This window comes from Amborella trichopoda, chromosome 1 (genome assembly GCF_054954075.1).
Source record: "Amborella trichopoda isolate Santa Cruz 75 chromosome 1, AtrichopodaSantaCruz75HAP2 v2.0, whole genome shotgun sequence".
Lineage (NCBI taxonomy): Eukaryota > Viridiplantae > Streptophyta > Magnoliopsida > Amborellales > Amborellaceae > Amborella > Amborella trichopoda.
The window spans coordinates 53,381,427-53,406,499 of record NC_142336.1 but is presented as its reverse complement, the minus strand read 5'-3'; the positions used below and the strand labels follow the sequence as shown (position 1 = coordinate 53,406,499).

At 33.8% G+C, this 25,073-nt stretch overlaps 1 protein-coding gene across 18 annotated transcripts in view; it reads left to right on the top strand.

Annotated features, from left to right (window-relative positions):
• Window positions 1-10,666: 10,666 nt before the first annotated feature.
• LOC18434825 (ubiquitin-like-specific protease 1D) overlaps window positions 10,667-25,073 on the top strand; it is a 29,160-nt gene continuing 14,753 nt past the window's right edge. For 4 of the 18 annotated variants that reach the window (XR_016060610.1, XR_016060608.1, XM_088873630.1 and 1 more), the window contains exons 1-11: window positions 10,953-11,068; window positions 11,234-11,593; window positions 12,932-12,977; window positions 14,261-14,352; window positions 14,456-14,733; window positions 16,933-16,978; window positions 19,741-19,814; window positions 19,938-19,970; window positions 20,227-20,322; window positions 21,639-21,732; window positions 21,917-22,017. Coding sequence is in view for 7 of the 18 variants with exons in the window: in XM_088873630.1 (XP_088729756.1) it covers window positions 11,246-11,593; window positions 12,932-12,977; window positions 14,261-14,352; window positions 14,456-14,733; window positions 16,933-16,978; window positions 19,741-19,814; window positions 19,938-19,970; window positions 20,227-20,322; window positions 21,639-21,732; window positions 21,917-22,017 (1,208 nt within the window). In the remaining 11 variants the exon portion in view is untranslated. Of the gene's footprint in view, window positions 10,854-10,952; window positions 11,069-11,233; window positions 11,594-12,931; window positions 12,978-14,260; window positions 14,353-14,455; window positions 14,734-16,932; window positions 17,014-19,740; window positions 19,815-19,937; window positions 19,971-20,226; window positions 20,323-21,638; window positions 21,733-21,916; window positions 22,018-25,073 lie in introns of those variants that run through there. The other 14 variants (XR_016060615.1, XR_016060618.1, XR_016060630.1 and 11 more) reach the window with 11 other exon arrangements.

Here is a 25,073-nt window from a genome sequence, read left to right as displayed (position 1 = left end):
TTGATGCTACCCCAAAGGGGTTACCAAATGCTACAATGAAAGAACCATCTTCTCCTCTAATAATGCCTCCTCCACCTGCAACCCACGGTTTTGAAATGAAGCACCATCAACATTCAATTTGAAGTGGTTTGGACGAGGACAAGACCGTGCTATGGGGATGGGGTGCTTGATTTTTTGTTGTTGCCATGTAATCAATAGGTTATCAACGATTGCTTTCTCTGAAAGGTGGAAGGACCAAGCCTTAGCATCCGCCATCTCTCTAATATGTGATATGATTATCCTAAGCAAGTGTTCCCATTTGGATTCCTTCCCCTGAAAAAGTTGATAGTTTTGTTCCTCCCATAACATCCAGACTGTGGTTAAGAATAAGGAATGCCAAACATTCAGTAAGCCTTCTGATTTGAATTTGAAAGCAATCCAGAATATGAGCATGGATACAATCGATGTGATTTAGATATGTCTTTTGCCACATTTCCATGCTACCGATCTCCAAATACCCTACGAGAAAATACAACTGAAAAGAATATGGAAAATATTATTGTCATTAAATTTACAAAACGGGCACACATAATCTGTAGAGATCCCTCTTTGCTGCAAAAGAGAGAAGGTAAGGAGGCGATAGTGAGTAGCCAGCCAAGAAAACCATTTGGCCCTGGACTTGCCCGGTTAGAATGGTTGAACTAGGTGGTTTAAGATAAATGTTTATATAAGGGTGAGGCCCCAAACAATCAAATTAACGAGCACCTCAAAACTCACTAGAAGATGTTGTTTCAATGATCAAAATTTTTAATTTGATCATCTCGACCTTATGATATATGGATATGAGAATAAATAGATTTCAAGTTTTAGAAATAGTTCATCTTGTGATGTTTTAACTAGACCTTCAATTTTCAAGATTTTCAAGTGTTTATAGGTATGCTCAATCTATACTATTTTTTAATCTTTAAATTTTATAATTAGAAATGAAAATAATTTTTTTGGTCATCACAAAGACTTATGATATTGAAACAACATATTTTGGCACTACTTAAAGGTACACCTTAACTTTGATTGGTTAGTTCCTCAACCCTATACAAACCACACCCTATTTTGAGATATTATTAAGACCGTACTTCCCCTATTATATAGAAGCTCTATACTTCCCTCCAACCAGCCACCCAATTTAAATCAAATAAGTCATTGACTATTTGATCTAGATCCGACGTCTCAGATTATTTTTTTTTTTTAGTTTTTTTTTTTTTTACAAATTATACGAATGTAAAATTTGGTACGTGCTATCATCGTTGCGGGGCACACCTATAAAAAATAAAAAAACAATATTTCTACCAAAATAAAATACCCAAAATACCCCTAACAATTTCAAGGGTATTTTGGTTATTTAACTTTATCATAAATATTTGTTTTAAATTTTTTGCAGTTATGAATTTAAGAATGGAGTCGACACCCAAAATTTGGTGTCAAATTATTTTGTAATTGGTTCCATTTTAGCCGTTAATTCATATTTGACAGCTAGACAAAGAGAAGTATATAACTTCTATACTTCAGAGAAATATAGAAAACTTGCTCTATTAAGATCTGATTGGAAGTAATGAGAAAAAATATAGGGACTTGTGACCTTATTCTTTTGTCAGTGGACAAGACAAGTCATTTTCCGTTTTTTCGAATAGTTTAAGAGTTAGCTTTTTTAAAGTGTTAGTGGGGTGGAGTCAATGTAAATAGAAACCACAACATGGTGACTAGGGTGTTGGGTGCGACCACCACGAACACAATCCCTTTCCCTAAAGGTATAACCCTTATAAAAGCAAAATGACATACCAGGATTCATGTAGCCAACCACACTGATAATTAAGAAATATCAAACTCTTAGTAATAAAACTTTTACTTATCATTATTATTTTTGATAATTAATTTCTACTTACTTTAACACGAGAAATAAAATTGCTTAATTTCCTGACTTGCAGTCTGACTTTCCACTTAAGCTATCGCACTCGAATTACACTCTCATGCAAAAAAGAATTCCATGCAAAATGTTCACACCTCCAATTTCACACGCTTGTGAAAATCATGTGGGACCACCAACTTTTCTCTTCGAATAAAAACAAAAGACAATTGGCATGGCTCACGTGTCACCACCCAAAAAATAGAGAACAAAGTTTCATTCGATTTTGTTATGCTTTTAGCATCATATCATGTAGACGCGTGATGGGAAACCTAACATCATCTAATGGTCACAATATAGTTTTGTTTTTCTATTTTATTTTAAAATTATATCAATATGAAGTCTAGGATACATATGCATTATTTACAGAATATGCTAAATAAAAGTAATAAACACGTATTTCGAATAAAAATAATAATTATAATACCCCTCAACAAAAAAAAAACTATTATGTTGCCATTGGATATGATCTTGTTGAATCTGAACCGTTGGAAGGGTGCATATCCACCATGTGGACGAGATACTTTTTCTTTTGTTAGTTCCAAACCATAACACCACTAACTTTTTGCATGCATCGTGCTGGACCAACCGTCTGGTAGGACTGGACAGACCGGCATCTGGTGCTGTAGTTGGTCTTGTCCTGAGGGAATTTAGTTTAGTCAAAACTATCTTTGGCCGAGTATACCGGCCAGTTTTTACTTATCAAATAGGTTCAACAAAGTTGGGCATGATGTTTCTTGTAATATAGCAATACCTTTTAAAATGATTATTCTCTTTTTTTTATATTTTTTTCTGAAATTCATTCCAATTGTTTCAATTGGTGGTTGAACACATTTTGACTAGACTAGACCCCATATGAGTTCGATGGTTGGTTCAATCCTAATAACATTGATTTGCACTGTTTTACGAAACATGCATTCATAATCACCTGCTTTACGAAACATACATTCCTAATCACCAACCATCAAATTAAAATCCAATAAAAATTAAATGAAATGATAGGAAAATATCCTTGGAATTTGAGATGCAAATGCCCTAAAAAATTATGAAATTTCTTCCAACATAACACATTTCACATGTGCCAGATAGTTTCGGCATAAGTGAGGAAATAGAGAAAAAAAAATGTCTCTCTATTCGGGTCAAACATCATGGGTGTGCAATTTGGTATATTCAATGAAAACATTACGTTATTGAATGATCGAATTTCACTTAACAATAATTGGTATATTCAATAAAAACTTGATTGATCGAATTTCACTAAACAATAATTGGTATATTCAATAAAAACAATACGTTATTGAATGATCGAATATCACTAAACGATAAAGAGTATGCACTATATAATCATGGGAAATTTATAAAATACACCAAAAAATTAACTTTTAAAATGTTTGCCTATTCTTCTTGATTTTATTTATCACGAACATTTTAAGCTTGTCCATGATAAATGATAATAAGGAAATTACATTATTGAATGATTGAATATCACTAAACGATAAAGAGTATCTACTATATAATTATGGGAAATTTATTAAAATATACAAAAGAAATGAACTTTTAAAATGTTTGCCTATTTTTCTTGATTTGATTTAAAAAAAACATATGACCGTGAGTTTGAATAGTATATAATTGTCAATATGTTAAATATTATACTTAGTTTTGGTAAATTTCCCTATTATCATTTATCATGGACAAGCTTAAAATGTTCATAGATAACAAGTGTATTAAATCTAAAAGATATTTACTTTAGAAATACTATAAATTATTTTGAAAAATTAAAAGTATTATTAAATTAAGATAAATGTTTATATAAAGGTGCAGCCCTAAACAATCAAATTAACAAGCACCTCAAAACTCACTAGAAGATGTTGTTTCAATGCTGAAAATTTTTAATTTGATCATCTAGACCTCATGATATATGAACATGAGAATGAATAGATTTCAAGTTTTATAAATAGTTCTTCTTGTGATGTATAATCTAGACCATCAATTTTCAAGTGTTCATAGATATGCTCGATCTATACTATTTTTTAATCTTTAAATTTTATAATTAGAGATGAAAATAATTTCTTGGTCATCACAAAGACTTATAATATTGAAACGATATATTTTGGCACTACTTGAAGGTACGCCTTACTTTGATTGGTGAATGCTTCAACCCTATACAAACCACACCCTATTTTGAGATATTATTAAAACTATATACTTCCCCTATTATATAGAAGCTCTATACTTCCCTCCATCCAGCCGCCCAATTTAAATCGAATAAGCCATTGACCATTTGATCTAGATCCGACATTTCAGAGTATTTTATTTTTAGTTTTTTTTTTTTTTTACAAATTATATGAATATAAAATTTGGTACGTGCTATCATCGCTATGGGCACACGTATAAAAAATATAAAAACAATATTTCTACCCAAATAAAATGTCTAAAATGCCTAGACCCTAGTTTATGCACTAGCATCCACAGTTCCAATTATGAGCATGCCGGTATGAAAATGGCCAAGATATTCATGCTATTTGGTTTTCAACTAAGCAAATGGATGTCTCAACTCCTAAAAAAAAGAAAAAAACTCATCACCAGAGCTAACTAATCTAAATATAGCCAGGAGATAGTGCAAAAGTTTCCTTCTCCCCAATCTGAGTTATGGAAAGCAAAAATAGGAAATAATATAACAACTAAATAAATGGAATAGAAAAGCATACTTTTCGAAGCCATGACTGGGGCAGTTTTTCTCTAGTCCGAAAGGAGAAGATCTACAAGAAGTAATACCCTTACGATCACCAACATAGCATATACGCTTACCTTCATCTATTGAAAAATTGAAAGGAGATCCAAAGGGTGATTGTCATGAAGAAACTGTACGTCATAATTCCTTTGGTTTCCACAATCTTTGTGATCTCAGACTATGAGGATCTTTAGGGCCCAAGAATCCCAACTCCTTCTCAAATGCATTGCCTGTGTCATTAATACTACCATCTGGCTGATAATATAAAATGAAAGTGAGAATTTGTTCAATATCGTGCTGAAGAATATAATCATGGTAATGCAAAAGAGATATCTAAATAGGAGGCCATATCTTCCACCTTTGTTTCAACCTTTTGATAAATAAGGCCACAAGAAGACATTGACTGGGAAGGGGAGGTTGATGGTTGGGATCTATGGTCAAGAAATGACATATGCACAACATGAAAATTTCAAGAAGCTTAAGGGTAAAGTGCTTCTATGTGGCTGATATGAGAAACCAAAGATAAATCTGCCAGCCATAAATAAACAAATAAATAAACATGATAGCCTTACAGTGATACGGTCCCAAAACACAAAGCCTATATAGTTATTCTCTATTGAATAGGAATAATAAAGCATAAGTTACCCTTTTCCAAAATAGATATGATATGTAACAAGATATTCAGATCTATTGACTATTGAAAGTGCACATGAAGTGCTACGAAATAACAGAATCCAACGTATTTTTCTTTATTTGATAGTTAGAATCAAGTGTACTTAAGTGTTACAATTGTGAGTCAATGAACATATGTCCAATTGAACAATAACATATTCCATTATCACGGACTGCGTTTGTGCATGTTTATTTAGCAACCAAGTCCAAATCTTCTGACAGGAAACTAATATAATTTTGCATTTCAATATGCAAATACTTTCCTGTGAGTCACATAAAATAAATTTCACTTATTTAGCAAATTAACCACTCAGTATAATACAGGGAACACAGGTAATATATGCTTCTTTTTTCATAAACTTAAAACATTTGTTACATTGATTTTTCAAAAATTGAAGACAGAAAAACTGCATATATGACTTATTCTTTTTTCAGTTAAGATAAGCACAATATCCAACTGTTCCCCCTATCTTCTTTTCATTAAATACAACAACAATATTGCATTGGTTGTGATGAAAAATACAACAAATACTATATAATCATGGGAAATTTATTAAAATACATCAAATAAATGAACTTTTAAAATGTTTGCCGATTCTTCTTGATTTAATTTCAAAAAAACATATGATCGTGAATTTGAATAGTAGATAAATGTCAATATGTTAAATATTATACCTCGTTTTGGTAAATTTTCCTATTATCATTTATCATGGACAAGCTTAAAATGTTCATCGATAACAAGTGTATTAAATCTAAAAGACATTTACTTTAGAAATACTATTATTTACTTTAAGTTTAAATAATTGGAATATTCAATGAAAACAATACGTTATTAAATGATCGAATATTACTAAACGATAAAGAGTATCTACTATAATAATGGGAAATTTATTAAAATACACCAAAAAAATGAATTGTTAAAATATTTGCCTATTCTTTTTTATTTGATTTCAAAACAACATATGACCGTGAGTTTGAATAGTAGATAAATGTCAATATGTTAAATATTATACGTCGTTTTGGTAAATTTCCCTATTATCAGTATCATGGACAAGCTTAAAATGTTCATAGATAACAAGTGTATTAAATCTAAAAGACAGTTACTTTAGATATACTATTATTTACTTTAAGTTTAAATAATTAGTATATTTAATGAAAACAATACATTATTGAATGATCGAATATCGCTAAGCGATAAAGAGTATCTACTATATAATAATGGGAAATTTATTAAAATACACCAAATAAATAAGCTTTTAAAATGTTTGCCTATTCTTCTTGATTTGATTTCAAAAAAACATATGACCGTAAGTTTGAATGGTAGATAAATGTCAATATGTTAAATATTATACGCCGTTTTGGTAAATTTCCCTATTATCATTTATCATAGACAAGCTTAAAATATTCATAGATAACAAGTGTATTAAATCTAAAAGACATTTACTTTAGAAAATACTATAAATTATTTTGAAAATTTAAAAATATTATTAAATTAAGATAAACGTTTATATAAGGGTGTGGCCATAAACAATCAAATTAACGAGCATCTAAAAACTCACTAGAAGATGTTGTTTCAATGCTGAAAATTTTTAATGTGATCATCTCGACCTCGTGATATATGGACAAGAGAATAAATAGATTTCAAGTTTTAGAAATAGTTCATCTAGTGATGTATTAACTAGATCTTCAATTTTCAAGTTTTTCAAGTGTTCATAGGTATGCTCAATCTATACTATTTTTTAATCTTTAAATTTTATAATTAGAAATGAAAATAATTTTTTGGTCATCACAAAGACTTTTGATATCGAAACAACATATTTTGGCACTACTTGAAGGTACACCTTAACTTTGATTGGTTAGTTCCTCAACCCTATACAAACCACACCCTATTTTGAGATATTATTAAGACTGTATTTCCCCTATTATATAGAAGCTCTATACTTCCCTCCATCCAGCCGCCCAATTTAAATCAAATAAGCCATTGACCATTTGATCTAGATCCAACGTCTCAGAGTATTTTTTTTATTTTTTATTTTTACAAATTATATGAATATAAAATTTGGTACGTGCTATCATCGTTGTGGGGCACACCTATAAAAAATATAAAATTAATATTTCTACTAAAATAAAATACCCAAAATACCCCTAACAATTTCAAGGGTATTTTGGTTATTTAACTTTATCATAAATAAATTTTTTGCAATTATGAATTTAAGAACGGAGTCGACACCCAAACATTGGTGCCAAATTATTTTGTAGAAAAAAATTAAAATAATGCATGACATTGTAATTGGTTCCATCTTAGCCGTTCATTCACATTTGACGGCTAGATAAACCGAAGTAAATAACTTCTATACTTTAGATAAAATATAGAAAGCTTGCCCTATTAAGACATGGTTGGAAGCAATGAGAAAAATATGGGGACTTATGACCTCATTCTTTTTTTTTTTTTGATAATTCAGTGGGCAACACAAGCCCTTTCCCATTTTCTCAAATAGTTTAAGAGTTAGTTTTTTTAAGGTGTTAGTGGGGTGGAGTCGATGTAAATAGAAACCACAACGTGGTGACTAGGGTGTGGGGTGCTACCACCACGAGCCCAATCCCTTTCCCTAAAGGTATGACCCTTATCACAGGAAAATGACATATCGGGATTCATGTAGCCAAACACACTGGTAATTAAGAACTTTCAAACTCTTAGTAATAAAACTTTTGCTTATTATTATTATTTTTGGTAATTAATTTCTACTTACTTTAACACAAGAAATAAAATTGCTTAATTTCCTTACTTGCAGTCTGACATTCCCCTTAAGCTATCGCACTTGAATTACGCTCACATGCAAAAAAGAATATACTTTTACTGTTTCCATGCAAAATGTTCACACCTCCAATTTCACACGCATGTGAAAATCACGGGGGACCACCAACTTTTTTCTTCGAATAAAAACAAAAGACAATTGGCATGGTTCATGTGTCACCACCACCCAAAAAATGGAAAAAAACGTGTCATTCGATTTTGTTATGCTTTTATCATATCACGTGGACGTGTGATGGGAAACCTAATATCATCTAACGGCCACAATATAGTTTTGTTTTTCTATTTTTATTTTAAAATTATATTAATATAAAATTTAGGATACATATGCATTATTTATGTAACATGTTAAATAAAAGTAATAAAAAAGTATTTCGAACAAAAATAATGATTAGAATACCCCTCAACAGAAAGAAAAACGGTTATGTAGCCATTGGATATGGTCTTGTTGAATCTGGACCGTTGGAAGGGTGCATATCTACCATGTAGACGGGATATTTTTTCTTTTGTTAGTTCCAAACCATAACACCACTAACTTTTTGCATGCATCGTGCTAGACCAACCACCTGATAGGATTGGATAGACCGGCACTTGGTGTTGTAGTTGGTCTTGTCTCAAGCGAATCTAGTTCAGTCAAAACTATGTTTGGCCGAGTGTAGTGGCCAGTTTTCACTTATCAAATAGGTTCAACAAAGTTGGGCATGATGTTTCTTGTAATATAGCAATACTTTTTAAAATGATTATTCTCTCCTTTTTTATTTTTTTGAAATTCATTTCATTTGTTTCAATTGGTGGTTAAACACATTTTGACTAGACTAGACCCTATATGAGTTCGATGGCTGGTTCAATCCTAATAACATTGATTTGCACTGCTTTACGAAACATACATTCATAATCACCTGCTTTACAAAACATACATTCCTTATCACCGCCCATCAAATTAAAATCCAATGAAATTTGAAATGAAATGATAGGAAAATATCCTTGGAATTTGAGATGCAAATGCCCCAAAAAATTATTAAATCTCTTCCAACATGACGCATTTCACATGTGCCAAATAGTTTTGGTATAAGTGAGGAAATAGAGAAAAAAAATGTCTCTCTATTTGGGTCAAACATTATGGGTGGGCAATTTGGTATGTAACTTCTCGAGTCACCTGGTTTCATTTTTTAATTTTTGGTTTATTTATTATTATGTTACTCGATATCCAACCATTAAAATAACTAATTCACCTGATTGGGATTAATATAGCTAGTAGCCAGTCGAACACGCCGATCCAGTTATTAGCATGGTCAAAGCATTTTGAGTTTACCACAAGTTTTTTATAACCCATACACATGTGGGTGAAGTTTGTATAAGGTGCTCACCTTATATTATACAAGTAAGGTGCACCTTTAATTATTTTTCGGAAGATGTAGTTTTGGTGTCTATAACATTTCAATGACTTAAAAATTTGTTTTCAACCTTGATTATGAAAATCAAAATTTGATAAACAGTGCAAATCGGGTAAATTTATAATCATTTAAAATATTTAAAATAGACGGTCCAGATCACTTGTTACAAAATGCATTATTTTTAAGACTTGAATTTGTTTTTTTTTCTTTATATCCATACGTCTTCAAGTTGAGATGATCAATTGGATAGTTTTGCAACTTTCGAACACTCTTTTCTATTATATTTTTGAGGTGCAACTTGCTTCTATGATATAAGGCTGCAACCTTATATAAACTCTTTCCTATACATGTACACGTTTTTAAGTGATCAGTGAAAAGTTTCATGTTACTATTTGAAAAACAATTGATGGAGCCGGGGTCATGGTGGTAGCATCCCCACACCTAGTCACCACATTGTGGCTTCCATTCCTATAACTAACATCACCGCATTTACACCTTTCAAAATCTAACTCTTAATCTACTTAAAAAAACGAGTAGGGCATGTCTTCTCCACTATATTACCTTAAAAAAATAATTTGATGGAAGGGAAAGAAAAGGGGTTGCCATTTCGTACAAAGAGAAAACATGCCCTTGCACAACAACAAAATTTTATAGTTCTAGGGAATTTTCAAGGGTGCAAGTTGTATAAGGCGCAATCTTACTTGCGGAAATAATTAAAAACCACATCTTAGGGCGAGTACTTGGCCGTTGCCGATCCTACTACTCAGTCCACATAGCAAAAATAAGGTTAAATAAACTACAAGAAATATAAAAAATCCAAAAAATAGAAAATGTATGTTTAACGTAAGATTAAGCTTAAAAAATTTATAAAAAAATAATTTATAAAAAATTAACTTATAAAAAAATAATTATTTATTAAAAACTAAAAATATTTATTTTAATAAAAAATAATCGGACTGTTCATTTCTATTGTTTTTAGATGGAGCACCTACTTACCTCCATCTTTAAGATGAATGCTTTACACTCACTGGACTGCATATATAGAAATGCGGTCCAGCCCGTATGAAACAATTTTCCACATAATAAATGGTGTAGATTCATGAAAAGCATAAATATTTTCCAAATTTAAATTGTAAAAACACAAAACCGAAACTTTCTCTTTGGGAGTCCGGTAAAAGGGAATACCTTTTTATTTTGTTGGTGTCGAAAACGAAAATCAAACAGTGTCTCGCCAAACATGCAAAATCATTTCCGGTAAATCAAATCTCAGCTAATACTCGGAGTTCCATAAATCACAGACAAAAGGTCGATTAGGGTTTTATGAAATCTTTCATTCTCTCTCTGAAAAATGAAAACTTTTAGAAGAAGAAGAATTATTAGATGATGACCTCGGTCTATTTTCCATTTCTCACCATACAAACTCTTTCTATTATGTGGAATCCTCCTCACAGTAAAAACAGATGCAAGAAATGTAGAGAGAACCAATTTTCGGGAACTACCCCTGAAATCTCCATTCCTAGGTCTGCCGTTCAAATTTTTTTTATTCCATTTTCTAGGGCTTGAGTTCCATGAGTTTGATTTCCATTTTCGGTGTTTCAGTTCCATGGTTCTCATTGCATTTATTGGGTTCTATGGTGGATAGCTTCCCAGTTCGATGACTTTTTTATTTCCTTCCCATTTTACAGGGTTCCAGTTCCATGACTTCTTTGAATTTGGTGGATTCAATGGAGAATCAACCTCTGAAATTGGACTGGAACAAGCTTTTGCCTGGAAGAGATGATCCTGTTGCAGAGCTAGAGGTTCTATCAGACTCCAGAGGGAAGATTAGAGATGAGACTGTTACAGAGCTGGACAGTCTGTCCATGTCTAGAGAGAAAGTTGAGAAAATCACTGATCATCAGCTTGAGGAGAAGATTCAGAGAGTTAAACGCACCCTCTCTACTAGTTTTACATTGAAGCTTCCTGATGGCGGTGAGAAGTTTCGCACCAGCCTAAAGAGATTGGAGGATGAGAAGGAGCGGAGGAAGATTCAGCGTTTGAAGAAGGTAGATTTTGGCCCAGTTATCTGCTCCTCCTCATCTTGAGCTCCACTAAACTGCAATGAAAGCCATTTTTATTTGTATAATTGATAATGTTGGGGGTGTTGATAATGATGCTGATGCTGATGATCGCATGAATTGGTAATGAAATGGAGGAATTGTATATATGATTATTGACAGACATGATTTCAATTACTTCTTCAATTTTCTTCAATTTTTGCATTGGTGGGTACTTCCAGTTCTATGACACCCAACGAGTAAAAGGAGCATTAGAGAGAACAAGATTTTATGGGACTCTTTTACTCTTTTTTTTTTTAAATTGATTTTATGGAACTCTTTCATTGAATTTCAAAATATTCGTATCGGAAGGGAATTCAACAATTTTCTATGGAATCAACTTTGTTTTGTAATCAATAAAAGTCAGTGAAGCTGTAATGGTCATACAGGTTTCCAAAATCTTTGTTCTCATTGTAAGGCCATCTTTTTCTGATATTCCTTCATTTACTTTCTTAAATCTCAAAGCAGGATGATAAAGTCATGTGAGAGAGTGTACTGCTTGCTTGAGGCAAAGAGCCTAAATTCCTGGTGGGGCATGCATTGTTACTGGATTGCTCTTCTAGCTTCAATATGCTAATCTTTTGCTAACTGTGGCACATCTCCTAGATGACAATTTTTTATTTTTTTTGAAACTAGTTGACTTTGTTAAATAGAAAGAAAATTACAAAACCACATGGTGGTAAAGTGGCAGCCCACAAATTGGGTGTTCAGAGTACAAGGAGAAGGCGATAGAAAAACCACATAAAGAAAAAAATTAAAAGATTACAATTTAAAGGAAAGCATCCAAAGGGATTTGCAAACCAAAATGAATCCAAAGGGATAACATTAACCACCTGAAACCATCCATAAAATCATTTGAGTATGCATTTAGTCGAGTGTGAAACATTGTTTTATCGATGAACCTCCACTTTGGTTACATCTTTTTAATACACAACTTTGTGGTTGAAACATGTCTATATCAAAATATTTATTTCATCTTTAGTATGCTATAGCTATCTTTTATTTGATTGGCAGCGTCTATTGTGGTGTCTTGCATCTTTGAGCTGGTTAAGCCTGTGTATCAGATGTAATTTTCAAGGAAAACATTCCATTCGTTGTGCTTGACCATATTTACCAACCTAATGCTTCATTACATTACCAAAAAGAACTTGTTTCGATTGTCTCTTAATCAATTGCTGTAGTCTATGCCTCTGTCAAATAGTTTCTTTTTTTTGATTGCCCAATTAAAAATCTTTGGCGCATCTATTCCATTCTGTGCTTAATTTTAATTTTTCTCATTTGGCACAGGAGGCTGATGAATCTGAGAAGTCGAAAAGAAACTCAATATTTTTGGGTGAGATTGCACTTCACGCTTATGTTTGGGTTTGATGCCATGATAAGTATTCTGTACAAATAGCATATCGATGCCTATGAACTACGTTATATTTGCTATCATTAGAACATAGAAGAAATGTCAATTTTTTCCTCTTGAGGACCAAGACACAGTTTTCATGGTTAGTCCTATTTTTGAAGTCAAATTACTTATAGCCTTGGACAGTTGGACTGTAGGCCAAGTTTGCATGGTGAAATTTTTTATGCAATGCTAAGTTGCTTGTGGTATCATTCAAAGAGAGGCCAACCTACTTGTGGATCGCATGAAAGTTTGGGAACTGGATGAGTTGGTAGGGAATATTTGTACCAAGGAGAAACAACAGATTAGGTAGTAAACTAAGAAAACCAAACCACAAGGTTCTTTGGGGGTTCAGAAGGGCGTCATAGGCTGATGTTTTTGCTGGTTGTACCAAGTGCGCGGGTCATTTGCTGTATTTTTCATCACAACCAATGCAACCTTGCTGTTGTATTTAATGAAAAGAAGATAGGGGGAACAGTTGGGTATTGTGCTTATCTTAACTGAAAAAAGAAGAAGTCAGACGGTGTATACTCATGGAAGTTCAGAATAACCCTACGAAACAATAATATGTTATCTTGTAGCTCTGTATATTATGCAGTTTTCCTGTCTTCAATATTTGAAAAATCAATGTAACATATGATTTAAGTTGTTGAAAAAATAAGCATATATTACCTGTGTTCCCTGTATTATACTGAGTGGTTAGTTTGCTAAATAAGTGCAATTTATTTTATGTGACTCACGGGAAAGTATTTGCATATTGAAATGCAAAATTATATTAGTTTCCTGTCAGAAGATTTGGACTTCGTTGCCAAATAAACATGCACAAACGCAGTCCGTGATAATGGAATATGCTATTGTTCAATTGGACATATGTTCATTGACTCACAATTGTAACAATCAAGTACACTTGATTCTGACTATCAAATAAAGAAAAATACGCTGGATTCTGTCATTTGGTAGCACTTCATGTGTACTTCAATAGTCAATAGAACATGGATATCTTGTTACATATCATATCAATTTTGGAAAAGGATAACTTGTGCTTTATTATTCCCATTCAATAAAGAATAACTATATAGGCATTGTGTTTTGGGACCGTATCACTGTAAGGCTATCATGTTTATTTATTTGTTTGTTTTTGGCTGGCAGATTTGTCTTTGGTTTCTTATATCAGCCACACAGAAGTACTTTACCCTTAGGCTTCTTGATATTTTCATGCTGTGCAGATGCATTTCTTGACCATAGGTCCCAACCATCAACCTCCCTTTCCCAGTCAATGTCTTCTTCTGGCCTTATCTATCAAAAGGTTGAAACAAAGGTGGAAGATATGGCCTCCTATTTAGATATCTCTTTTGCATTACCATGATTATATCCTTCAGCACAATATTGGACAAATTCTCACTTTCATTTTATGTTGTCAGCCAGATGGTAGTATTAATGACAAAGGCAATGCATTTGAGAAGGAGTTGGGATTCTTGGGCCCTAAAGATCCCAACAGTCTGAGATCACAAAGATTGCGGAAACCAAAGGAATTATGGCGTACAGTTTCTTCAAAACAATCACCCTTTGGATCTCCTTTCAGTTTTTCAATAGATGAAGATAAGCGTAAATGCCATGTTGGTGATCGTAAGGGTATTACTTCTTCCAGATCTTCTCCTTTCGGAATGGAGAAAAACTGCCCTAGTCATGGCTTTGAAAAGTATGCTTTTCCATTCCTTTTATTTAGTTGTTATATTCTTTCCTATTTTTGCTTTCCATAACTCAGATTGGGGAAAAGGGAACTTTTGCATCCTCTCCTGGCTATGCTTAGATTAGTTAGCTCTGGTGATGAGTTTTTTTTGTTTAATCGGTTTCTTTTTGGACTTTAGACATTCATTGTTTAGTTGAAAACCAAATAGCATGTTTATCTTGGCCATTTTCATTCCGGCTTGCTTATAATTGGAACTTTGGATGCTAGTGCATAAACTAGGGCCTAGGAAATCAATTGACTTGTAAAAGGGTGGTACGATGGAGAACATTAGATGCTTTCTTGGTTTTAGTGCTTTGCTATTAGAGGCATAAGGGGACACTTGATACCAACCTTATGTGGTTTGGTCTAGTGTTTTGTGTTCAAACTGGTAATAGAAGGGCTTTACTACTATATATCAATGTAATATTGAACTCTTAGTGCTTATGATTGGCAGGCAAGCTTTTAGAATATAGACTAACGAAGCAATACTATTTTTTTTGTTTTTTTAATTCTTATTTGTTTGATCAATAGTATAGAGGGCTTGAAATTGATTCCTAATCTCTCAGCATGGCATAAAAAAGACTTAGAATTTGGTGAACTTAAAGCTTGTGTTGGAAAAGTAAGCTAATAGAGTGCGATTAGAGTACTTCCGACCTGAACCATACTCGCTTTGAGGGCCTACATACTGCTAAAAAGGAAAAGAATTTGACTATGGTCCCATACCTTTGCCCTATACCGAAAGAGATTAGTTCATTGATCAACCACCATGTGATCACCTAGGGAAAGGAATTTTTCTATGGTGCCAAATAGTGAAATCGCTCCATCCCATTCTGGAACCAACAATGACTTGTTAGACTAACCAATAAAGACAAAGAAGGAGGGAGCGGTCTTGTAGAATGGAGCTGCTGTTTGGCTTGGAAGAATCAAGAGGAGCTTTAGCTTTGTGTTTGTCTAATCTTATGACAGATCTAGTGATCTGTGAGAGAGCAACTTTATCTATTCGTCATTCCTTATCCGGGGGTGAGAACACTCGATCCTTTTCCTTACAAGAAAGAAACGACACACACTCCCAGCTCTCAACCACAAGTCGGACCCATACTTCGGCACAACACCACGTGCTTCTGCTGCAACGAACGTTGGACCCGCCTGCTTGTCTCCCGTGCCTGGCCTGGTTGGTTTCCTATAAGAAGTCACTGTTCCGTTTCTAGCACCAGGATAGGGCGGGAATATAAGAGGGTAGAACCCTTTAGTTACTTGCAAAATGTGACTTTATTTTAGAGATGTCCTCATCATTATCATCATTTGAGCTTTATCCGAACTATTTGGAATTGGTTACACAAATCTTGTTATGCTATTCCGCTCTATCAAGGGCCATACCCTCAGTCAGACTATAAGTCGTCATATCTCTTCTCACTCCTTCTATCCATGACCTCTTTTGGGCCTTCCCCTTGCCCTTTTAGAGCCCTTCACTTAAACCAGATCGCCCCTCCTAACCGGTGTTGTTCTAGGTCGATCCTGAACATGGTCAACCCACGAATGTCTACTTTCCCTCATCTTATCGCCTATTGGTGCGGCCCTTACAACATCAAATTTATTCATTTCAAATTTTATCTGTTCCTGTCTTGCCACTCATTCATATTAACATCTTCATCTCAATGACACTTATTTTATGGATATGTTGTTTCTTGATCACCCTACGTCCTGTCCCAACATGTGAGTTTATTTCAGGGATGTCTATTCTTTAAATTTGGCACCTTTGGAGAAGACTTCATGTCTCATTTGATGAGCCAATAAAACCTTTTAAGCTGACACATAAATGTCCAGACTTTTCTTGACATGCCCCATATTGATGCTGCAGACTTGGTTTAGCTACCCCGATAAAGTGCAGTCCATGCTTTTAAATAAACAGTTTTATCATATATTTAGAGTTATATTGGATTTGATGAGGGTATGCTACCCTACATATTTGCATCCCTAATAGAAATCGATGCCTCTATTGAATGCTTCCCTTTAGTTGATTGTTTCAGCAGGAGTCAACGGGTTCGTTAGATTTAAACTATGTTAGTCTTTTTATTGAGTATTCTATTTATTTTGGTTGTATTATGAGTTCGTTCTAGCTCCTGATTATATGTTTTTGCATTTTTTTTCTTGTTTGATGCATGGCGAAAGGAGGTCTTTCTCAACTCCAGCTACACGTGATTTGACGAAAAGAAAGGTGCTGACTCCTAATCTTCCTAATATCTTAGATGGGTATCCTTCTACTGTTTCTATTTTTTCCCAATTCCTTCTGTGAAATCTCCTGTTTATATGATTGGAAAAATGTATGGTGATGCATTGCGGGCTATGAACAGTAAACTGCAGGTCACATCAGCTATCAGTTGTTGACAATGGATGGTAAATACCAGTTGTTCCTCCTGTCAAGTCTCAATGTTCACTTGGGCTGAGAACAGTCATTTGAACAGTAGTTGTTGGCAATGGACAGTCCATGTGACTGCACTTTACTGTGAACCACTACGTCACCGTGTATTAATGTTCGAAAATGCGGCCTGGCTACATAAATTGGACCCTGATCAGTTTGCGTTGAGTCACTCAGGGGTGTCCCTGTCAGAAAAAATAGGAAAAGCTAAAAAGGAATATAAACAATAGATTATGTGAATTCAATTTGAAAAATGAAAATTTAAAATCAAGTATATTGAATTTAAATTGAAAGAAATGGAAGTTACCCAAAATTTTGAGGCCGATTCCCAAATCTTCGTGCTTGGTGCAAATCAATGCCTCCAATCGTTGTCAAAGCATTCCTCAGACAATCCCATTTGAAACCCTTAACCATTAACCAGATTTGGATTTCAAGTTCAGATCTAGTCGATCGGAACTCTTGAAAGTTTTGGATGAATAGTAAATCCAAAACAAAAATCACATGAATCTGATATTTTTTGTGAAAAATATATTATGTTTGGATGCAGAGCCCAATAATAGTGTTGGAGAACAAATATCGTCGAAGGTTGATAAAATATTACGAATAAATCACAATTTTTTAAAATCAGACAAAACCTTGGTCAATGCTTTGATCTGTCATGTCTCTGTTACATTTGTTTGTTTTTTTCTTAATCTGATCTCTCTAGTGAAGAGATCATACAAGGATGAGTCTAGACCCAAATTGGGCTCAAATGCGTTTGTTTTTTGGTTAAAAACGAAAAATATATATATCTCGGAGTTGGGTGTGTTCCGGACTCAGCAGCCTGGTTGTGTATGACTGGCTCGGGTGAGTTCAAGCCGACTCGTGCTATTCAGTGAACCCTTCTATATATCATCCCTAAATGGTCTGTTGTTGCTCGTGTTTTGTATAGTTACAGCACCCCTATGCTAGGGTTACGACATTTTTCATGTGTTCCATTTCCATATCTTTTTGTTTTATTAGTAAAAACCTCTCACTGAAAAATTAAAATAATTATGTAGAGATATTGGGGAATTTTAGCTTTTTATACTTGGATATGCCTTATGTTTATGGGGGAACCAACAGTTTGCAGAATATACCATACCAAGATTCAAACCTAGATGTGTGTTTAAATGCGTGGGCGTGCCTCAGAATATGTCTTCGCCATGTTATGGCATGATTGGAACTCTTTATAAAACTGTTCGTTTGTCACAATTTTACTTGCAACGAGAATGTCCCCAATAATGGACCTACATCTGTGACACACGCTAGTTTAATATTGCTGCCTTGAGGTCATCGTATCTGATAAAGTCACTTGTATGGAAAAAGCAACAAGTCCTTCCATTGCCTTCATATAAATGTGATTAAAATCCTGGATTCACCTTGACATGATTTTGTTAAAACAACACTAGTTCTTTTACTTGATGTAAATGGGGCTGATGAACAAAACTTAGCATGATGCTGTCATTTCATTTGAGCACCTATTTCTTTTAATTTTGTTTCCCTTGTAACTGTTTTAAGCTGCATGGCTGTGTGCTTTTATCTTGTTTCAGTAGTGATGTCTTGTGTGTTCGGCACTAGTATCTTATGCAGTAGTTGGTACCCCATATGTTTTTGTTTGTGCACGTGCACATATCTGAATATCTTATAATTTTAGGGACTCCTTTGCTATGTTGTGAACCATCGAACATGGTAACAGCACTTAGATCATAGATGTCAAGTAAGGTGGCAACGAGTCCCAATATGTTTGCTTCTTCTGATGATCCATCATATCTTTATTTGAGAGGTTCTTTCATTGTTTTGACTGAAGGGATGTATATACCTTGTAGTTATTCTAAATTTGAAGTTTCACTTTGAGGGCCTGATCATTTGTCTAAATGTATGGAGGTCTCAAACTTTATCTAGAAAACCAAATACTTCCACTTGAGGGACCAATGTACACTTTCCCTTCCTTTCTGCCTGAGTTAGATGCTATTAATAGGATCTGTATATGGATGGGGCCTTCTAGGCTGTGTAGTTTGGAAGTAGTTGGATTTTATAGAAGGGGCTCACTTGGCTTGGGGGGAGTTTTGGGCTTTATTCAGAGTTTGCTATGAACTCTTTTAAAATCATTGACTGTTCTGTTTCTTGAGTGGCAAAGGACATGCTGATAGATTAACAAACTGGAAGTGTCACTAAAAAGGGGATGGTGGTTGCTTTACAGGAGTTAACTTCCTTGGTCTGGTGAATAGTTTTGTAGTTCTTGTTGCCCTTTTTGTTGTACTTGTGTTCATGTTTTCTTTTTTAATGGATTTGTCATTAATAAATAGTGTTTAGGGTTATAATATAATTTAAAATTTTGTTGGAGAACATTGCTTGTTAAGAAGGATATTGATGATAGTGGGTGTGCATGCTGATTTACTTGTTCCTACTGAATACAATGGTTACATAACACTTTTCTCTTTCTTTAGATTAGACACAAGCACGGCTACAGCGAAAGCAAGCGGTTTAGGTAGAACGTATGTGTTAGTGGTTGTTAACGTTTATGTGACTTTGCCATTCAGGTCCAGACTGTGGTTCTTTTGGATGAAGAGGATTTAGAACCTACACAGGACCTGGAGAAAGAACCGCACAAGGGGTAGCCATTGCTCCAACAGTACCTTTTGTCTAAGTTTTTGACCTATGATTTCTTTTCAACAAAGATTGAAAGTAATTATGCTTTATGGCCATCTATTAACTTTGCGAATTTTAACTTCTTCAGGATGACAGAAGCAAAGATCTACTATCCATCAAGGTAATACATTCCTAAGAATGAATATTATTTCCTCTTAATGTTTCCCACATTTCAGTCCATTCTTTGTGCATAGAAATGCATAGTTTCTTGCCATTGTAAAACTTGTATTTGCTGTCATCTCTTTGTACATAATCATTTTTGTGTACAATACAAGTCAACGGTTCACAAAATAACAATCTTGTCACCTTTCTATCTAGCTCTCATACGTTGTTTCTTGTCAGTATTCTTTTTGATCTTTCTACCAACCTTCTAGCAGGGATCACCCTGATGCTGTTGAAATTTGCTATTCGGATATGGAATGCCTGGCTCCTCGATCTTATTTATCATCACCAATTATGAATTTCTACATTCAGTAAGTCATCCATGATCTGCAGTTCTAATTACCAAGACATGTGCAGGTTCTAAATGAACTTGAATTGTGGAAAATCAGCCTATTTGAACTTTATTTTATCTCATGTGTTGCTAGGGTAATAAGGTTCACGTAAGTATCTGGATATGGTAGTAGTTTGCTGGTAATTCATCCTGTCATGTGGTTTCAAATCAATTGAAGCTCATGAAATTAAAATACTAGAATGCAAGTGGTATAACTTTCTTGCACATTTCACTGTAAATGTTTTTCTTGAGAGTTTTGTGTTTTTTTTTTTCTCTCTCATTCTCTTTATTTATTTCTGATCTCCTTTTTCTTGTTTTTTCCTTCCGTTGGGATCAATCTTTTATATGTACTCTTTTATGAACCAATGTGGAAGACGGTGTGGTAAACTGGAGAAAGAATCAGAGCAGGATAAATCCAAAGCAAAAGTAAGGACTGCTTCAACAGGATTCAGTGGGTTTGCAATGTTCTGGAGATTAGTCGGTCCATGGACATCTCATTTGCCCTTGCTAGGGGATAATGCTAATGTGAAAACAGACTGTTTTCAGATGGGAAAGATTGGATGTTTAGGACCTAACATGTCTCTACTTTACAAACTTGTCATATTTTTCAAATTTAGAAAGTTAGTATTTGTTATTCTAAAGGGACAAAGGTTACCATTTCAGAGTCCAGCCACTGGACAAATTTGTCCAATTCAGCAACACCATTAGAAGTTTTAAACTTGACGTTCATTCCCATGATTGCCATTTTTTTAATGCTAAAATAGTTGATCGAGAACCTTGAAGGAACTCAAAATCAACTTCATTGCTGCCCTTGAGATTAGGGATGTATATGCCTTATCATTATTAATGTCGACAGACTGACACGTGTAGGTTTCTTCAAGCAAATTGCTAGTGAAGCTGAAGCAAGTTAGCTAAAGTTAACTTGTCAACCTAAATGAAGCATTGAAGCATTGTAACCACCACTACTCACAAAGTGTACATAGATAGGTGGGAAAAAAATGCCCAATACAAAAGATTACCTTATGTAAAGGTAAATAATTAAGAATAAGTAGGCAGGTCGGGAGTACAATTATCCTCCTCTTTATCTACTCTATAAAATTGATGTTGTGAGTGATTATGGTAAACTTTGTCTAAATTCCTTTATACATGGGATCCAATTGGTTTTGCTGTGTCTTATTTCACATTGTAGGATTGAAGTCAACTATGCATATGTAGTCTGAAAATAATGCCCTTGGTTCACTGGAATAAGCCACAAACTAACTCTATTGTTAACAATCTGTTTAATTTCTCTGACAGGTATCTTCAAAGGCCAGAGCTAGGGTTTCAGGGTGATTACCATTTTTTCAGCACATATTTCTATAAGAAGCTTGAGGAAGCTGTGTCGCATAAGGTGTTTGTTGTTGAGACTTCGTTTTTTGTAGGAGGATGCCTTTTATCATCATGCTGCCTCTGGCCTTCACTTTCGTCATTTAATCTAGGCTACTTATACAAATTGCTATACTTGTGCATTTGCTCCTCCTTGGGAAGCCTTGTGTCTATTCCCATGTTAATGTTTGCCTTTTTGTGTTTCGTAGAGAAGAACTGATAAGAGGATCTCATTTGCAAAGCTTAGGAGGTGGTGGAAAGGGGTCAATATATTTCAAAAGGCATATATTTTCCTACCAGTACATGCTGAGTAAGTTTCTGCTGTTGTGTTACCACTTCTTCAGTCTCTCGACTATGCATTTGAGTGAGATTTGGTGTTTATAGTTCATTATTCTTGTATTTCTCTCCAATGCATGCTCACTAGGAAGAAACTGTTGCCCTGTCTGAATGCGTGTGTAAATGACACAGAAAGTAGGCATGTATGCACAGGTTGTTTGCTGCCTAGTTTCTCGTTGCTGATATTTTTTTCAGAAATCTTGTTGCTGATATTTATTATTGTGTTACAATTTCTGTGCACCAATTTCTTGTGGCATTTCTTAAAGGCATTTTGCCTCTAAAAAAGAAAAGAGAAGAGGAATGAGGAGAAAGTCTAGGGAGAGAACAACGGAGATTTAGAGAGAGAGGAGTTACAGAGGTGGGGCTGGAACTTTGGGGTACAAATTACCCACACACCCTTCTTATCCTTATCTATTATATATTAAACAATAACCCTTTTATTCTTGTGACGAGTACCTTTTCTACTGCCAATTTTGTCCTATCTATTTTTAAATCTCTTCCCTTATCTATTATATATTAAATGATAACCCTTTTATTCTTGTGACGAGTATCTTTTGTACTGCCAATTTCGTCCTATTGATTTTTAAATCTCTTCCAATTTTCTTCTTTGTTTGTCAATTTTATCTTCATCTTTAATCTTTATCTCCATTTAATCTTTACCTTTTCTATATACTATCTGTAAGCATCTCACATTATCTTTTATTATTTTTTATTTATTTTTGGGTAGTTCATGTAGGAGGGGTCCAACCAGGAATGGAACTTAAGACGTCATGTTGTGGCACCATGCTCCACTGATCACCTAGCGTTCAACCCATTCCTAACCCTCTCTCATTATCTATTTATCATTATTTATATTATCATAATTATGTGATTATAAAAATTAATCAGATACCATAATAAATATTGTAATATACATCATATTCACAATTATTAATGTAATTATAAAAATTATTTATAAATTGTTATAATTGAATTATAGCCCTCATTGCACATTGAGCATGGGTCACCTAAGTATCTCCTCAAGTGGGGGAATGAGCGTCATAATTATTATAACCTAATTATAACTATTGAAATACAAATATTAATAAGAATAATTAACTTTTCTTGGAATGTTACAATGATAATTATAATTAAAGTTTTAAGGTGTAATCAAGATAGTTATACAATATTTTTAATTAATTATTACAATGAGAAATAAATCTTCTGCTCATTTTTAAATGTTTAACAAAAATTCTAACATTATCATGAAGAAAATTCTAATTAGTAAAGATTATGATAATTATATGATATTATTCATCATTAATAACAATATAGTAAGTTATTATTATTTTTAATAATTATTGTAATTTAGAATTATTATGCAACCATAAGATATAAGGAAAAAGTTTATATAAGGTGTCAAACTTATACTGTACGAGTAAGGTGCACCTAGAAAACCCACTAGAAATGGTTGTTTCCCTGCTGGAAAACCCTCAAATCAATCATCTCAACCTTGAGATTCATAGATATGAAAAAAGGGGACTTCTAGTGCTAAAAATAGTTCATCTTTTAACACAATATCTGGACTGTCCATTTTCAAGATTTTGAAGTATTTATAGATCTGCTTGATTGCCACCATTTCTTAAGCTTTAAATTTCATAATTGGGGGCAACAATAGATTTTCATATCATTGCAAGGCTTTGCGGCACCTAAACTGCATTTTTGGCATAGTTTTGAGGTGCACCTTACTTCAATAGTATAAGGTTGACACCTTATACAAATCTTACCCAAAATATAAATTACATGTAAATATAGTTATGTACAAATATCTTTAGGTTTTAAATACCTACTCATCTAGAACTTTTTCTATTATTAGTGGTTTTTTTATTGCGTTTTATAATAATTATAATCCATATGAGAATTTAGATATTATAATAGTACTAATTTTAATTATAGTTTTATTAATTACTAGTGTGCTGATTGTATAACATTCTTAATGAATATGAAAACTATAAATAACTACTATTGATACATTTTAGTAATACACTAAAAATTATATAATTGTACATGAACAATACAAATTTATTATGGGAAAATATCATTAAAGGGAATGAACCCCCTCAAAAAATTATTTTAGGGGTCAAATTATCCCAATTAACATTTGAAGGCATACTTTTTCTTTTTCATTTCACTTAGATACCTCCTCAATTTTTTTTTTTAAATATCCAAATTGCCTTTGTCCAGCATTTGGAATGAGGAACATCATTTCAGTAATTTGACCTGCTAAGAGGCCTCACCTAAATGAAGAATAAATCAATCGACATTGATTCCTAGAAAATGACCTAGCTAATTCAATACCATTGTCTGAAGATACTATTACAAATACTTAGTTATTAATTCCTTCCCGACCACTACTTGTGACACCGATATCCTCAACAGAAACCATCAAGACAATTATGCTTGAGGGTTGCCTCCAATTAAATATAAGATGCTCCGGATGGCTCAGTTGAAACTGTATGCTATAACAGTGAATGAAACTGATTGATCTACCCATGTGGAGACTGCTCCAGACCATAAATGGCCTTCTTCAACTTACATAGCTTGTATAGATTGCTTTGAGCAACAAACCCTGGTGGTTGCTCCATTTATACCTCTTCTTCTGAATTACCATGCAGGCTGGCATTTTTAACATAGAGTTGTTACATTGGCAAACTCGTATTTACTGTACTGATATAAGCACTTGAACAAAAATAAGTTTGGCAACAGGAGCAAAGGTCTCAAAATAATATATGCCCAAGGTTTATATATACCCTTTTGCTACCAACCTGGCCTTTAACCTCTCATCCGGCTGATACTTGACCATATAAGCACTATGTCATGCAACGGTTTGCTTTCTTGCTGACAAATGAGTAGGCTCCCACATGCCATTTGATTGCATTATTGTCTCTTCCTCATCCATTTCTTCCTTTTTCCCAGTATGAGAAGGAACTTCCTAGTAGGACTTAGGTATAGAAATAATGGAAAGTGACAGCGTAAAATGTTGATAGGAAG